The following is an 18,110-nucleotide window of genomic DNA, read 5'->3' as shown; positions in this document are numbered from 1 at the left end:
GTTTGCATGTCTGTCTGTCTTGTGGTCAAGGGTGTTCAGCACCTACAACTCCATGTCTATTATTTCTCTCCCCCTCCAACACTAGGTAGAGAATAAGGATGTGTCTTCAACTCCTGGGATGAGGATGCTGTAGGGGGGAAATGGCTTGGCTTCCTTCAGCATTCAGCTTCAAAAGTGCAGTGAGGGGGGTGGCATGTGGCAAGCGGGGCCCAGGGGTGGCACAGCCGGGACTGCGCCAGGGAGCAGGAAACTTTCACGCTGGAGTTTCCACTGCTTTCTGAGCAGCTCAGATCTAGCACGGAGACAGGCAGAGTTTTCACCTTCAGGGATTTTTCTCATTACTCATTAATAGAGAGATATGTATCTTGCTGCTTTTTTTTTCTCCTTTTTTTTTTTTTTTTTCTTTTTTTCCTTTTTGCGTGGGCAACTTCTGGTTTTGTTTAAGCAAAGTATTTTGGGAGGAGTGATGGCGGGTGGGGGGCGCGACGCTCCCCTGCTTGCCCGGGTGTGCTCCTGGAGCACTCTCTGGGAAGGTGATCCTGAGCCGCTTCAGCAGAGGTCACTTGTGTGTGCGTGTGTGTGTGTCCCTGGTGTTTGTGTCTAGCATATGCATGTGGTTTTGCTGACTGCACTTGCAGGCTTGTAAATTTTCACCATGGGAAATTACCAACAAAGCCCAATCTGTCTCCTGGCTGCTTTGCACTTTCCGAGGGCGGCTGTACTTGAGCGAGCTGCAGAACGAGAGAGAAAGCGAGAGGGAGAGAGAGAGAAAGGGGGAGTTGGGAGGGGGGAGAGGAAGGGTGGGTGGGTGGGTGGAGGGGGGGAGAGGTAAATAGCCTTAAATCGGAAGGGAGCTGCTTCTCTGTGGTCTTCCACAAGAGCTGCCTGGGCTCTGCTGGCTCAGTAATAACTGAGTGACCTTTTCTTTTGCTGTATTATGTCTGGCTGGTAAGGGATTGCATTTTGCAGCTGATAAAGCCCTGACTTCATTCAACTCGGCTCCTCACACGCTGCTTTAGGTAAGTTGTCTTCAGCCAGGACGGAGACAGACAGCCTTGGACTGCAAGATACTAAAAGGAGGACACCTGTAGCTCGGATGCGGTCAACACAATTACTTGGCGGATCCTTGAGGACCTCATTATTTTAAACTTAAAGAATAGCGATCTCCCTCCCCATCTCTCCCACCCCCTCTTTATTTTTTTCCCCAAACAATGCTTCTTTTTGACCTTTTCCAAGGAGAAGAGCTACAAAGCAGCCACTGTGCTTATTGAACTGCCTCCCCTGTATCGCTTAATTGAGAAGGTAAGCGAGGCAACTGTGTACATAAGCTTTGGGTCATTTGTGTATGTGTGCCTGCATCACTCTCTCCCTCTCTCTCTCCCTCTCTCTCTCTCTCCCTCTCTGAGTCATAAGCCGGGGCTGCAATACACACACACATCTCTGCACTGCAACTTTCACTCAAGCTGCAGCTCTGCCGAGACTGTTTTGTTTAAATCATGTGAGGCTTCATTATTTTTATGATGAGACATGAAATACATGCAAGCAGAGGATGCTGAGCGAAACCCATCCGACTGTATGTCTCGAGAAATAGCAGTCAAAGTTAACAATGAATTGCAGCCCCACCACTACCCCCCTCCCCGTTATTATTGTTATTATTATTCTTGCTTCTTCCAGAGCTTCTCGAAACATGCTCTCAATTATCAAGGGAGTCGGTTAATTTCCCACTCCCCGGCTTTAATCCACAAGCCTCCCCGTACGGCAGTTTAATTTGCAACTGCTTCGGTGCAGGGTTAACCCTTTGGGCAGAGCGGAGGCAGGAGCGGGGCGGGGAGCCCGGGGGGCAGCGCGGGCTGGGGGCGGCAGGGACGCGCACCGGCTGCGGGTCCGGGCTCCCGCATCCTCCCTCTCCCGGACCGGCGTGAGGCAAGGGCAGCCAGGCTGGCATTGCGAAGCGGTACTTCTGTCTGCGAGCATTTCTCTTTTTTTCCGCCTTTTTTTTTTTTTTTCCTCTTCCCCCCACCTTCTCCCTTCCTAGCGAGCACGATACGGTATGCTAACGCCGCATGTGACAGTTTAATCAAACCCATTTGTTACAACAAAGCTAAGAGACCGCTGGGATTATAGGCTTACGGCAGAGTTAGGGGAGCATGTGGCTTTGTCGCTCGCCATCGCCGTGCGGGGCCGGCGGCTCGGGGTGTGCCGTCCCCCCAGCCCCAGCCCCGCCGCCCCCCGCCCCCGCTGCGGCGCGCCACGCTCCCGCTCACTTGACCCGAGCCGAGGAAGCACTTGCTACTTTTGCCGGGATTTGGTGCTTCAATGAGAAGGAGCTCTCCAGGCGCCCGTAAATCAACTCATGCAGAAAAAGGAGAAAAGTTTTGGTAAGGCGGCGGTGGCCGGCGCTGGCGCGCAGCGGTGCGTTCCCGGGGGGAGGCGGGGGGTCCTCCTTCCTCTTCCATCCCCAACGCGCTGCCGTGGCGAGCGGCTGTGCCAGCGTGAGCTCTGAGGAGACCCGAAATACCGCTTCCTAGGACAGCTCTGTAGGACCGCGCTTTAAACCGATTCGTTTTGCTCGGTGCAACAAACATCGCGACGTGCTGTCCCCGACACCTCCCTCTCCCCATCCTTGTGATGCTCGGAAAGGAATTGGCATAAAGGGCTTGAGCGTCTAACTCCGAAAAGGGATTCTTTGTTGTGGAGTATATGTTTCTTATTTATTTTTTTATTTTGCATGTGAGCTGCATCAAAATTGAACTCAGTCTTGCAAATCTCTTGTTGGCCTTTGCCAAGCACTAGCACTTTGCTGCCATGGTAACTGTAATTAAACTGATAAGAGTGGAAAAATGTCAGTATCTCTGAGCCTTGCAGCTGCATTGGAGAAAAAGGGAATCAAATTGGTTCCCAGCACCACTGCTCTAAAAAAGGAGGGGGAGAGTGGTGGGGGGGCTGGGGGAGAGAGATGGGGGGGGGACACGCCAGGGGTAGGAACATAGCTAAGCAGCTCCGGTCCCTGAGATCTGGGTACATCTATTTGCTGTGTTGTCCCTTAGGGGGCTACAGCCTGCAGGGATGCTCTGGGCCAGTGAACAGAGAGAAACAAGCTTTTAGGCCCAATCTAGCTTTCAAAAAGAGAAGGGGAAAGAAGAAGAGAAATCTTTTGTTTGGTGTCTCTTGGCAATCGACTAGCCATGTTGGCCAAATTCTTTTAATCTGTATCACTGCTCCCAGCTGTGGGACTGCATTCCCATTTTTATTTTTTGCCTAACCTCTTCTCTTTTCCTTTTTTTTTCCATCTCCTCCTTCCCAACCCATATCCTTTATGTAGAAAGAAAGAAAAAAATCAAAAATAAAAAAAGAAAAAAAGCAGATTCCTCTGTAGAAGAAGGGGCAGGAGGTGAAGTTTAGTTATATACCATGGAAAATTAACTCAAAAGTATACAGAAGAGACAATATTCAGAGTACTGAAATCCTTACTTTTATTTTTTAAAAAACCCCTGAGTGTTATGGAGTTGCGGTTACTTTGTTGTGTTAACTACAGAAGCTGAGACTGTGCGGATGAATGGCACAGAACAAGAGAGCATAATGGAGGCAATCAACCGTTAGGCTGGTTCACAATGCAATCCAGGCAATTAAAAGCTCACCAGAGTTTAAATGAAATGGTTCCACTTATTTCTGTGCACCACACTGCACAGGCTATTATTTATGTCTCTTTTTTTAATTATGATTTCCCTTAAACTGTCAAATAACTCAGAATAGCAGGGTCTCGGAGGCAATAAGAATTTTCCACAGAACAATTTACATGCCAATCTAAAACTAGTTACGACTCCTGATGTGCTACATATGAGTTCTGAAATGTTTCTTAGCTTCTGAAAGCTTAACTTTTTTTTTTTTCCAAGTCTGTGTGTGTTGCCCTGAATTACTGGAGCTCTGAATGCTTTTAGGATGAAGCTACAAAGTAGGAAAGCATCAGAAAAGTATTCTTTTTATCTCCTCCTAGACCCCTAACGCTCTCGTTGACTGTGTGTTGTCTGTCAGTTCGCTTTTAAAGACTGATCCACCCAATAGTTAATTTGCTCCAAACTGATTTTTTAATTTTTTTTTTCTGAATAGAGGCTTGTTTTCCCTTTTGGGCTGTTTGTGCTACTGTCCTTGGTAGAACTGTGTGCATACCTCTGAAAAAGGGGGGAAGAGTGGTCTTTAAAAGTTTGTAAGAGATCCAGTGCATAATATCCAACTCTTCCTCCCAAGGACTGCTTGTACCACAAACAAGAGCTGAGTTCTGAGTGTCTCATGCCATGCTCAGCTCAGCTCACCAGGGACTAATCCCGCTTACAGATGCTTCTAAATCACTAACACAATATAGTTCATTACATCAAATCTTCATTCCCTTTGATTTTTGAGAAGGGTGATGATTTGAGTGAGATGGATTTTTGCTTCTCTCCCTTCCCTGGGAGCCTAATTTAGCTTTTTCCAGCAACCCTTCCTCTTTATCACGAAATCATAGTTACAAATCAGTTGACAGTGTTTCATCACACGATAATAACAATAAACAGGGAGGGCAGCCAGTTGCATCGAACTTATTTGGGGAGATCGAAAGAAATCTGAAAAACCTGGAAGTCAGGTTATTAAGTTCTCCCTTCAAAAATCCTAAAGGTGGTGAATGGTGATGAAGAAGTCTTATTCCTGACACAGCTCTGCAGTTTCTGTGCAGTATCCTGGGGACTGGGGGTGGAGGAAGGGAGGGAAAGGAGGGAAGGATAGAGGAAGCCCTTGAAAGCATATTGGGGTGAAATAAAAAGGGTTTATTTGACAGTGACAGACTAGGTACTGAAATTTCTCAGTTCTGAGAACAGATCTGCTCTGTGATGCAGAGCATGGGTAGGACTCTGCAGAACTGAAGGGAAAGCTGGGTTTGATTTTTCTTTTTTTTTTTTTTTTTTTGCAGCCTGGGTGTAGCACTTAGGGAATTGTATGATGTTTTGAAAGTGCTCCATAAGCTCTGCTTTCCTGGGGGAGGGGGAGAGGAAGGCAACCAGGCAGCAGTGCTGTGCACTGCTACCTGATATTTCAGCAGTGAGCAGTTTGGATGGGTTTGTGGGTGCTGTCAGCCTCTGAAAGGGCTTTTCCCATGTCCTAGGAAATAAATGAGTACTTAAACCGCAGCCTGTGAAAAGCTGGGCACCAGTAAACTGCAAAGTATTCTTATTGCCAAATTAAGGGAGAGCTAAAAATACACGAGCACGTATCTGAAAAGTGCAACACCATCAGAGATCTTATGGGAATGTTAAAGGGAAGAAAGATGGTCTGTGAGGTGATCTGCACTACAGTGGCTCATACAATACAGGAAAAAAGTAATAAAATGTTCTGCTGTCAGAACTAAGCAATTTAAACGGGGCGTGTGAAGAAAAGGACGTTTTCAAATTCGGAGATATGTCAAACACTTCTTGACTTTGTTTAGAACCCTCCTATGTTTCAAAAAAAGCATAACTTTTTCTTTTTTTTACAAGGAAGCGGGGATTTTTAAATAATAAAATAGAACCAGTTTCATTGCAAGTAAAGTGAGAACAGATCAGATCTTTCACAGCAGAAGAGCATTCCTTCCCTCCAAAAGCTGCTGCAGATTGAATCCCCAATCTGGAGATGCTGCCAGTGGGGTGTCAGCACCACCTTTTCTCTCTGCATCAGGAAAACAGGCATGTAGGGTTGCAAATACTCCTTCCGTGGCATGTTTGCCCCTTTGCACTTGCCCCTACAAGAAGGGTTTGGTCTAACCAGTGTGAATGACAGGGCTCTGCCTACTTTCCTCGTGTAGCAAATACTTCAAAAGCTGTGCAGGCTATGTGCAGGCTGCAGTTTTATTTGTAATACAATAACCTCATGTTTGCAGCATATACCTCGGGAATTATCAGGCTTGATTACTGCAATCTGCTCAGACATTCACTAGATTGGCCATGTTTCTGTGGCATCTTGTTCTCTTCAGACAGCTCAGGACAGTAGATCAGCCTGGATCAGAGACTGTCAGCCTCCACTCTCTAACCCGCTTCCTTATCAGGCGATGAAATTTTTACATTAAGATTTTTTTTGTTAAAGCCTTTAACTGTGTTAGCTCCTAGTTTATTCTGTTTTCCCTCAAGCTAAAGATTAAAGTCCTAGAACAGCCCTTCATGCTTCTAAACTTTTTTTTACCGAGTTACAAGAAGTTTATACAAATTGTGGCTGATTTTATGCATTTGTCCTCTATACGGCCAAAGAGAGGGTCTGGGGATAAGCCTGTTGTTGGCACCTAGTTTATATTTACACTCTACTGCGATAAGCAACGTTACAGATTAAGGCTTTTTGACCAAGTGATGTTATTAGAGTTTCAGCAGGACTTCCCTTTACGGTCTGGTAAAGGGTTCCTTACCAAAAATCTCTGATATTTTCATGCTTTGAGTCGTTTATTTGTAGTCATGTTACTTTGCTCTTTCAGTGATGTACCCTGGATTCAGGGGAGTCAGCTGTCAGTTGAAAACGCTGCAAAGGCTCAGCCTTTGTCTCGTGGTGCTTTCTCAAGAGGAAATGTGTGTGTTCGTTCCCAGATCTGCCACAGACTGTGGTGCCCTATGCAGGTCGCTGGATCTCATCCTCCCCCTTGGGAATGAGAGACAGATCTTAGGAGTAACTACGTGGTGAGGAGCTATGAGCATCGGCTGGGGAGTGATGGGAGGGGCAGCACTGACAATTTTAAACTGGCTGATAGAAAAATATAGGCCTTACACTTCTATCATGAGCTGCAGATGTGGTGCAGCAGCACTGCCGGGGTGCTTCGGGGTGTCCGCTAGCAGAACTGCCTGCGCACCACTGAACGGCTCCTCCACCACGGAAATGTGTCACACTCCAAGGTGTGTGGTAGGCTGCACTGCAAAGAGGGGAGCAAGGCTGCCGTGCCCATGTGTTGCAATAAGAATTGCTATTTCTAACTCAGCGATCAGCTTTGCAGGTGGGACTTAGGAGTTCAGCTTGGGAGCACCGGAAAGTCACTAAACTGGCCATGCAGTCACTGTGCTCCACGTAGGTTCCATGCGTTCCACGTACACCTGTGTGGAGATCCCTGGGATGCCTCAGCCTCTTGTCTCTGTAACCTTGATATCCATAAAGACACACTCTACCACTGCTTTGAAGGTTATGCTGGTTTCCGTGCTTTTCTCACGAGAGATTTCAAAAAATTAAACACAAACCAAACCAAAGAAACCCCAGCTAGTCTGTGTTCTAGCCCCCTGAACCTGCCTGCCTGTGGTGGGGTGTTACAGCACCAGCCAAGATCTGCTGATAGAGGCTGGGACTGCCAAGCTTTCTTAACTCCAGCTAGTAGAACATTCATGATGAGGGGCTCTTGAATTTGTTCTTCTTTGCTCTGAGAATCTACTTGACCTTTTCCAGTCTCTGGATAATAATAGGGTTCCATACCCCAAATGTTGGAGTAGGATTTGCTTGTTGGCAACAACATTTGTTCCCCAGTCTTGGCAAATCCTCATTGCAATATTCGGATATGTTCTAATGAGTAACACCTTTTTCAAGTTACATCACTGGCTTTAAAACAGTGAGATAAGCTGCTGTCGTCGGTTCTTCCCTTCCCTCCTGTGCCTGTTTGATGTCCACTAAAATATCCACAGAGCTATTACTTTGCTTATCCTAAGAAGTAACTTTCGGAGAATTAGTCTGAGTGCAGTGGGATGGCAGCTCATGCAGCTAACCAGAGAGACCAGTGTGTGAGCACTTTGGGGCAGCGACCTCTCCCCATTTACTGTAAAGCCGAGGGCAATTGATTTTTGAATGCATCCCTGGAAGCTGGCTGTGTTGCTCTGAGTAACATCACTCAGCTGTGCTCCACTTTTTGCCAGTTCTGTCCATTAAACAGTGTTTCAGGTGTTTGAATGGTTTTTTAAATGCTCTCAGCTATTACATCAAAAGGTGTATATATACTTAATGGACACTACTGTACTCCTTGTCCTGAGGTAGCTGTTGGCTAAAACTGGGATTGGAAAGTGGGGCAGCATTTCTATTTTTTTTTTTTTTTTCCTTGACAAACTGGAAACTCTCTGACCTTGTGCAGATTATTTTAAGTCAGGTTTTTCAGAGGGTCCTTACACTGCAGGTTGTGACTGGCGTTGCTGGTACTGAAGTCTTTGGAAATCTCATCACTTCATTAATATGTTTAAAAAGAACTACAATATTAAAAAATAAAACACCCCCCTGCCAGCATCAAAATTTCTATGTCAAGTCTCCCAGAAACGCTTGCCCTGTGCCTCTAAAAGCTTCAATCTTTTCTTCTTTGGAATCTGAAATGCTTTTATATTTTATGAAGATAGTACAGATAAGTCCAAATATGTGGACTTAACTATGTTTGCCATATAGATACCCTGTTTATTTAAATTTTGGGTGGCTAAGTTTTGGAGATATGCTGTTTATTTAAATTTTGCATTGCTAAATATCGCATACTGTGGCTGAAATTGGATGACTTTGAACTGTTTTAATATTTCATGTTATTTTTTAAATCATATTTCTTTTCAGCAAAGAGACCAGGTAAATGAGGTGTTAAAGAGAAGCTGTGGAACTTAGAGCAGTGGAAGTTTCTGCTCTCAAATTGATCTGAGCCTTGTTTTCAGCTTGCTGTGGACTGACTAGGTTATTTTATCCTATCTACACCACTGGCTTTTAAATGAACTGGGTGTGGGGGGGAGCAGCAACGAGGTGGAGGAAGAAAAGGGCAAGAGTTTTTGTACTTGAGAGAATATCTATTTTCACTCTTCTCTTGTCTTCTTGTATTTCAGGTATACAAATGCTCTCAGTCCAGCCAGACACCAAGCCGAAAGGTTGTGCTGGCTGCAACCGTAAGATTAAAGACCGATATCTTCTAAAGGCCCTGGACAAATATTGGCATGAAGACTGCCTGAAATGTGCCTGCTGTGACTGTCGCCTGGGGGAGGTGGGCTCTACCTTGTACACCAAAGCCAACCTTATCCTTTGTCGCAGAGACTATCTGAGGTAGGTCACGGCCTTCTTCCACTCGCTGACAAACTCGGGAAATCTGTTCAGCCTTCCCTATGGAGCTGCTCTCGCATAAGCAGGGCTGCAAGGCTGAGTATGTGTGGAAACGAGGAAACAAGTACTGAAACATGGAGATTAAATTAAAGTCTGAGTCAAAAAGTGCACACAACCAGGTTGTGGAGGTGGTTGCCAGATTTCTGATGCTGATACTGGTGTAGAAGAGAGTAATTCCCCCCATGCTTCCCACAGCACCGTGCTCTTGGGGAGGTGGTGGTCTTCTCCTCCTGGCAGCACAGTGGTGGCCAGGTGTAGCAGCCTGAAACCAGATGCATGGTTTTCACCAGCTTCAGGGCAGGGTTTGAACCCTGCGAGGGAGGCGTGTTTCACCCGTCTTCGCTTTTGTCCTCTTAGTTTGCCAAGGGATTTCATTTGTGGCACTCAAGCTTCTGTGAATGTTGCCACTCAGCTGTTAGAAGCTGGACCAGGATGACCCAACTGTCTTCCCCATTTTTAGTAACCATGTGTCTGAGCTCCAATCCCCTCTGCTCCTAGTTTCAGCTGGTGACCTGGGTGGGATGCTGGCTAACCTGTGGCCACTTGTTAGAGGTACCAAATCAGCTTTTTTATCTTCTTGTTTGCTCGTGGACCTACATTCTCAGAACTTTTTGAGGAATAACTCATAGCAAAGTACGGACAAGCAGCACCAGGATAGTTTATCTGCAGCTCATGTGTCAATAGGGCAGCTTTGCAAGACATAAGTTTAACTGGGAAGTTTAGTTTCCCTGGGCTCTCAATAGTAAATAGAGAGAAAAGGCTCCTCTGAGGTGATTCCAAGCACCTATTTCCTATAGCAACACCTTTCCTCCATTCCCTGTAGAGGGGGTCTAATGAGACTAGCTGCTCCAGGCTAAGGTGAACTCCTGGGAATATTTCCCCTGCCCCTTTAGTGAAGCCTTTTCCTTTTAAAGGGACGTCGAAGTCGCTAATACATTGGGGAAAAATTAAAATTCTTTTTGAATGCGTTAACTTCTAAGTTCAGCTTAAGTACAGGTACCAAACAGGAGGTTCCCACACACTGATCAGTTCCCAAGCTCTACACCGTGGGTTGGTTGGAACAGGAAACAAGACTAAAGCACTAACAGCTGTTGGTACTCTGGCTCTCCACATAACCACCTCTAGAAAAAGAGAGTGGAACAAAAACCTTCACAAACGCATTGTGCATTTGTTGAGCTGGGGCTGAAAGGCAGATCAGGTTCTTCAGGTGGGCTTAGACTTCTTAATGGTAAAAGTATTCTTCTACCTATTAAAGCTCTGAGCTGAACCCAAGATAGAGTGCTGGGAACTTAGCATAGAGGCTGCATCTTAAACTCTCTGTGTTAAAGCTGCCAAAGCAGTAGGTAACAAAACCTCACTTTTAAAAACTGTTGGAACAGAAGGGAATTGTTATACATGAACCTAGGTCACTTGTGGTCTTTAGGTGAGTGTGTGTAGAGAGGGTTTGGAAAAGCTTTTGGTGGGGGGAAGTAACATCCCAACTTTCAAAACCCATTTTAATAATCTTTACACAACAAATGCCTGCAGGAGCGAGAGAACTGCTATGGCTGTTTCATCTGAGTTCCAAATTTACTGGAGACTTTGAGCTTACTGAATCTCCCAAGCGCTAGTGCAGCAGATCTACTATTTTGAAATCAAATGTTTAAAATCAAAACCAGAAATGATGTGGTAGTAAAGATATGAGCAAAGCATTTCCCCAGCACAGATGCATTCACACACGCTCTTGCTCTCTGGTCTTTGAAGGTTTAACAGGAGTAAATATTTTGCTAACAGATTGTTAAAACTCACACTAAGTGATTCAGAGAAAGGAGAATTTTTTGTCTTTTTCTCTCATGATCACATTCAAAACTGGTGTTTCAGTTTTTTCTTCACACACAACACCTTTTACTTTTGCACACGAAACCAGCATACATGAGAAATCCTATAACTGGTTTTAAGATGTTTCAGATTTTTGTCTCTGGATTTATTGAGTCTTAATGAAGCTATTTTGTTATGATTTTTTTTTTTTTTGAGTGATACTTGTGAGTGCATAGATTTAAACTTGGTATTTACACTAAACTTCAAACTGATGCACTTAAGGTAATTGCAGATAGTCATTTGCCTCATTGCATCTTATCTACTTAGTTATGCAGTGAACCTATAAAAGTCATCTTTTTAATGCTAATGTACAAACTAGTTAAATTTTCTCTAGCTTTGTAGTCATATAAGCTTTCATATTTAGCAACCCACTTGATACGAATTTAAGGAACAAATTGCATTGTACTAATGATCACATTAGAGTTCGATTATGGTTTCAAACTATCTTCTTAGGTTTTTTTCTTTTTAATCATAAAGGGAGTCTTTGCTGCGTGTAAAACTGTTCTGGCTTCCTATTAATTTATGTGGTGCCCTCTAGAGGATATGTGGCTTGAACGATACTATAAAGAGTAAAATTGCTTATTAACTTGTCTCTCAGTGTTCATTATGCCTTTCAATAAGACAGGCATTCTACAGATGCTACAAGCAATCATGTAGCCAGTTTGGGTGCTTTAGCATTCACATTTGTGTTCATAAATGGTGTGATTTTGTGTTTGTCTGTTTGCAAAAATATTTCCGGTATCTTTCATTTAGAAATGCCTGACAAAAAAACTACCCCCTCCCTCAGCCCTGATGCACGCTCTCGTGCTGCAGTTGAGCCCTGAGGTCCCCACTTTGAGCTTCTTATAAATACTCTGTATCTTCAGAACTTCAAAACTTGCTTTGCTTTAGCTGTCTCCTTTGGTAAAATTAGTTAATTATACTACATTAAAACCTTATTCTCCGGATTGGGAGGGATTGAGGGAATGGAAGGAATTTTTAATGAGGTAATGAGCTTGAAAGATGCTCCGGGTGTGAGAAGCTTTGCCCTGGAATCTGATTCATGTAAGGCACTCCAGTGGTTTCCGAGGTGGCGTACGACACCAGGGTATCAGGGTGGCCGTGGCAGGAACGAGCTCCGTTTTGTTAACGAGGATGGGAACTGACTTGAGTAAAGAAAGGGCTCAGTGTTAGAAATAATACACTCCATGAAAATGATATGCAGAGTATAATTCCCCTGCAGGCTTCTGTCTTCTGCTTATACACTCCTGGGTTGGAAAGTGAAGACTTAATTTAAGGAACTTAGGTTTACGCCAACATTTCAAGTCCATTTATAGTAAGTGAAATATGCAAGAACTTTTTTTTCTCCCCTTTTTTTCCTCCAAAGCTGCACGGTGACATCTTAATGCATCAGCCTATCCTGCTCTGTCCTCTCTTCTGACTGGCAGCATGTCCATTTACAAGCACGATATTCCCTTTGAAATCTGTCATTACTGCCATTAATGACCAGTCATTATGTTAACAGCCCTTGGGCTGTTAACATGTCAAACTGGTTGTTAACTGGAATGTTATTACTTATTTAAACCGCAGGTATGAGTTGTGTGAAATGTGCTTTGGTTGCACGTTCTGGGCTGCTTCTGCTCAAAACAATAGGGAAACAGCAGAGCGTTTGCCTTTGGGGTGCCAAGGGATTTGCTTTCTGTTCCATCTGCTCATTTGATTTCTGCATATTTGTGAGGTTCTCCTACCCCTGGGCAGCCTCCTAATTTCAGGTGCAACTGTGTGCAATCCCTTCTCTTGGCCTTGCCTGCGAATGGGCAGCCGTGGATGTTTCCAGATGCACGGTAACGCCTGCTGCACATTTGAGATTAATATCTGGCCCCTAGAAGTGTAAAATAAAAGACCAACAATTACATGTAACTCAGTTGTATTAAATAATGAGCTTCCTCGGATGCAGCAGAAATATGAAAGTACAGCTGTGCTAAGCTAGTTGCAATGTAGGTCAATCACCCTTTTCACTTAGGTTTTTAACTACGCAAACCCCGCTGAGCGACCAATGACTACAAAGTGCTGTTTCATTCCTATTTAATTTTGGCAGCATTTTACTGAAGAGCAGGCATTCATGCAGCTAAATTATCTTTGCCGTTTCTGGTTTTAACTCCAGCTCCATGACACTAAATGTTGGAGTGCATATCTCTTAGTAAACACAAAGAATATGGTTTCTGATATATATATCTTTTTTTTTCCAAATCCGTCTCTTAACATGGAAATTGAATTAGAACTTTTATTACTTCTTGCATAATTTCCCTAGCCAGGCATGCAAGATCATAAGAAAAGGATTAACAAAACTAATATACTGGGGTGGAATTTTTGCCCTTATACACATCTAGAACCTTATTTAGAATAGGGAGGATGATGACAGAAAGTCTACCCTCTCCCCCCACTCTTCCCCCTCCACCTCGGTATTGATTCTTTCTGTAAATATACTGCAGACTTTAAAAGTACCACTGAACAGCTATGAAAATTAGTAGATCACCATTCCCAAAGAAAGGGATGGAACACGTTGGGTTTGTTCTCTTCCCCACTTGCTGATAAAGACCTGAGAAAAGCCAAGCCTCTAAAACTGGATATTGGAGAAGATCTTGTAAATAACAAGACTTGACTACAGAAAGTAGTGTTCAACCATAAGCACTATAAAGACACTGCCTCTGTAAAATATTTAGCTTCAGTGCAGACTGAAAAGAGCAGAATTTAGGAAACAGCTTTTTCCTGTACAACTGCTCACACTCTAAAGGCAATTATTATTTTAAAAAATTACTGTGTAGGAGCACTTAGAGAGACTTAAAATGTCTTGTGGCCTGGTGCCGATTAGCAGATCCCATTCCTCTCTCACGTCATGGGCAGTGTTACAAACACCTAAGCTATCAGCTTGCTTAAATGCATGTATAAATACTCTCTGTGTGCATATTTTCATAGGTAGTGGGTTATAAATTGTTTTCAAAATGCCTCCTCAACATGTTTCTTGCCCAGCTTGATTAAATAAGGGTAGACCTTTAAAGATTCAAGCAGGGTTTTCAGGAATATTGAGGTACTTATGGAAGTGAGGCTTGAGAGCTCCACTTTCTTCACTAAAGCTGTTTAGAACTGAACCCTTATTTATACACTAATATTCTTGTTGCAATGCATTAAAGCATTCAACAGACTAGTAGTTTGCAGGAACATTCCCTAAAAATATTTTTTAAATACTTTAAAAAATGGTAGGTGTAGCAGCTCATTTGTTCTAATTTTGCTGTGTGTGATGGGTGTTCTTCTAAATTTACATAAATGGTATCATTTAGTGTGTCTTGGAAAGAGGAAAAAAAAGGCAAGAATACTCTCTTTTCCACAAATTGCCAAAGGTTTTGAAAACCTCCAAACACCTTAACAGTTGTTGAAAGGGATAAGGAGAGTGATGCACACACTCACAGTTAATCCACCCAACTTGCAAAGAATAATGCTTTTGATTTAGTTACACTCTGGCTAGTTTAGCTTGTTCTTATTTTAGTTCATCTGTGATAGCTTTTAATAAGAAACATTCAATTAAGCTGTTAAAATTGGTGTTTAAGTCATGTTGAAATGCTGTGAAATGTGTGTACTCAAGTTTGACGCTCTTCAGTAGTTCCATGTGTTTCCCTGTATCTGCTGGTAGTTTTCTTCAGAGCTGCCAAATTTTTAATAATTGTGTTATTTTTAGGGGCTTAAAATACACAGTTTAATTTTCAAGAATGTGGATCTTCCCTCTTATAAGGCTTCTTGAAAACCTTACGCTTCGCGTGTGTTGTCAAAATACCTCATTAATCCCCTGGAAACGTTCAAAGAATTTCAGGAGACTTTTCAGATGAAAGTACCGTGCCTCTTAAAGCCTGTCCTACAGCTCTTCATTACAGTGCTACAGTGCCGTGTATTTTGATGGAAAATTATTTTACTACAAAGGTTTTGCCAATACAGAGCAGCTCAGTAAAGCTTAATAAAAGCAGTGATTTTGGGGAAGACGAAGTAATTCTGCAGTGCCAGAGGATGGGATAACGTTCCTGGTGAAAGAACAACAATTCAGTAGTTCTGCTTAGTATTTCCTGTAACCTCTTTTAAAAGAAATGCAACTTTCTTGTTTTCATCCTTGATAATTTTTTTTTCCTCAGAAGTGACTTTACGACTAGTACTTCTCATGAAATATCTTTAAAATAATAGCCATATTAAAGTTATTGACTTCAGGAATGAATATTATCAACTGCATTGTGACATGGGATTTGATAGCCAAGGTTTAATTGGACAATTTCTGCATTCTTGACCAGAAGTGTATGTGTGACAAAGCATCCATGCATAATGTAGTAGAATAATATTGAGTTCTAATAGCCTAACACAGAGATACCTTTAAAAAGTTCTGATTTCTTCTACATATCCATTCCTTAAAAAAATGCACATTTCTAATTTTTTTAAATGTGTTTGAAATTTTCATTAATTTTTGGGGACATTTTACACAAAACTGAAAAAAAACCCTCAAGTCCCTACCATGTAATTAAAAGAAAAGGTCTATTCCTGAATTTTGTTACTTGATATTTACTGTATTTTTCAGGTCTTCCAGCAAATATATAGCATTCCTTCTGGATGTTGATGTTTGAATAACATGTAAAAAATCAAAATGAGCTAACATTGTTGCACACCTGTTTAGCCCTCCTGACTTTAGAAATTGCTTTCTTTTTTAATTCCTCACTGAAGTTCAGTATATTCATGATGGATTTGGAAACCAAAATACACAGTATGCAACACTGATATGGTTTCCAAATGAAACTAGTCTTAACTGTCGCCGTCCTTAAGAATCCATATTCTGGGAATACCGTATCAAATGCATTATTTATTTGATGGCTAATTTCCTAATGGATTCCTTAGTATACTAATGGATGACCTTTTAAATAAATTTAAGTAATAGTTACATGTTTGGGGGATTTTGGGTCAAAATATTCTGGAATTTTTGAAGTTTTTCAGACACAAACATCTGAAGCAACCTTCTCAAAAAGCTTTACTTGTTCTACACCTCCTTCCCTGTAATGTAATTCTGGGGCTGTTACTTTACATCTTCCTGAAGCTGCTTCTTGCCTATCCTGAATCAATTTGCCTTTCAACACTTGGGTCTCATTGCATCTCATGGGGACATTTCAAAATGGCTGTGGAGATCAGTAGATCCATAATTTAAGAACAAAAAAAGGATGTCCAAATCATCTCTAGAAAGGTGCATCTTTTCTTAGCTGTATGTATGAATCTATCAAATTTCATGTAGAGCTTTCAAATTGCATATAAATCTCTGCATATCTGTTTGGTGTGATATTTACACGTAGCGATCATGGGGGAGTTCTTCATCCCACGTTCTACAGGTACTTGCAAGATGATCATGATCTCATCTTCTCGAAACCAGTGAGGACTGAGTTTAAATGAATGCTGACCATGGAGCATTTTTTGACAACCCCGTGGCAACTGGCATGGTTAGTTGCAGACTTAATTTAGGGATGTACTAAAATGTTGTGGTGGAGTGCTAGCATAAGGAATCCATGATCCAGAGCATAAGGAATCCACAATCCAGTCTCTCTCCCCACTTGACATCAGAACAGCAGCTACCAGCAACTGGAGAGTATTTGGCACCTATTTTTCAAAGAGCACAATGATCCCAATTATTAACTGCAAGATATTTTCCTTTGGGACTAGAGTGAACTGTGTTGATCTATTTTATAGCAAAGCACAGCACAGGGAAACTTCTCATGAGCAGAAAATCACTACTTTTTATAAAGAGCAGAGTGTGCTTGTCTCTGGAAGGATGTTCCTTGGGATATTCCCCTGCAGGTCTTGAGTGAAGTGGCGTTCTGTAGTAGTGGAATTTAAACTTTTCATCTTTTCGTTTGCGAAAATGATAACATCTCATGTTGGCACATAGCAGATGAAAGTGGTAATTGCACAACATGAAAAGATAAAATATTTTTGGGGTGGGAGGTAAGAGCAGAGAACATTATGGATTTATTGTATCTTTTTTAGAATTTTGAAGTGGGGGGGTGAGAGCTAGTGAGAATGTCAAGTTGTACATTTGAATATACCGTAATTGTTGTATTGGACTGATTAAGAAAACTCTATCCTACACCAGGTAGTAGTAAATGCACCCTTGCTCTTGTATTGCTGCTATCACACCTTTGTTTTTAACAAAGCTCAAAGCCTTGGATTTAATGTACAGAAATGATCACATCTCTCTTGACATTCTTTCATCTATTTTGATACAATGTTCAAAATGCTTGAGAACCCAACCTGATTTTTGTTCATGACAAGTGTCCAAGCCATAAATATCAGCATACTCCATCTCTCAGGTTTTAGCCTAGTGGGTAATATTTATTATATTGTAACCCTGCATTGAACAGCATTACTGATCCACCATGGGATAAAATAAATGTCGTTTTATTCTGTTTTATAGTATTATTTCTTTGCAGATGCTTTAAAGAGAAATATGTATTAGAGAAAAGTTGATGTAAATAGTTTTAATAACTAACCACTTCTGTAAATGTGTTCACTCTAAGAAACAGAAGCATTTATTATTCTTGATCAAATTCTAACAATAGTGCAAGTAACAACCACTGAACTTGGTTTTGTCTTTTAGATACTTTTTAAGGAAAAATTTCTAGGCAGGGATACTTCAAATGAGTTACAGGCTGCAGATTAGGAATGGAAATTGCAATCACTGTGAATTATTTTCTAATCTTCTGTCACTGTGGCTGTTTCTACATAAATCTTGGGGTTTTTTCGGAAGTCAGGACTGAGCTCAGTTCAGAGCTACCACCCTTTCTCAAAATTTGTTTTAAAAAATTAAGATTTTTAAGACAATAGAAAACTTAAAAACTCATTTTCCCGTAAGGAACAGACTTCACTTCTCCCTTTCTAATTCGCGTTACACAAATTTTATAGGGAATTCAGAAGTTTCTAGGATTTGAGGTGTGGATTTACAAAAAAACCTTTTCAAATAAGTCTTTATAAGCCTAATGTGTCTGTCTGCCTTATACAAAGTGTTAAGGAGGAGGGCAGTTGCAATAACAAGCTGCTCTGCACTAGTGTTTTGCTGGCTTCCTTACTTAATCTGTAATCTGATACATTTAAGAATGCTCTCTACCAAAATAACATTAAATCTA

General features: G+C 42.1%; 1 protein-coding gene across 4 annotated transcripts in view; it reads left to right on the top strand.

Moving 5' to 3' along the window:
• Positions 1-841: 841 nt before the first annotated feature.
• Positions 842-18,110, top strand: part of LMO3 (LIM domain only 3) — a 56,462-nt gene continuing 39,193 nt past the window's right edge. The window contains exons 1-3 of one of the 4 annotated variants that reach the window (XM_042050258.1): positions 843-1,019; positions 1,237-1,302; positions 8,808-9,021. In XM_042050258.1, coding sequence (XP_041906192.1) covers positions 8,816-9,021 — 206 coding nt within the window. In that variant the 5' untranslated portion in view covers positions 843-1,019; positions 1,237-1,302; positions 8,808-8,815. Of the gene's footprint in view, positions 1,303-2,246; positions 2,379-8,807; positions 9,022-18,110 lie in introns of those variants that run through there. The other 3 variants (XM_042050260.1, XM_042050257.1, XM_042050256.1) reach the window with 3 other exon arrangements.

This window comes from Corvus kubaryi, unplaced genomic scaffold (genome assembly GCF_017639235.1).
Source record: "Corvus kubaryi isolate FWS band 111438036 unplaced genomic scaffold, C.kubaryi_AGA036_p1.0 72, whole genome shotgun sequence".
Taxonomy (NCBI): domain Eukaryota; kingdom Metazoa; phylum Chordata; class Aves; order Passeriformes; family Corvidae; genus Corvus; species Corvus kubaryi.
Note: the sequence above shows the minus strand (reverse complement) of the source record. Positions and strands in the feature narration are given on the sequence as shown.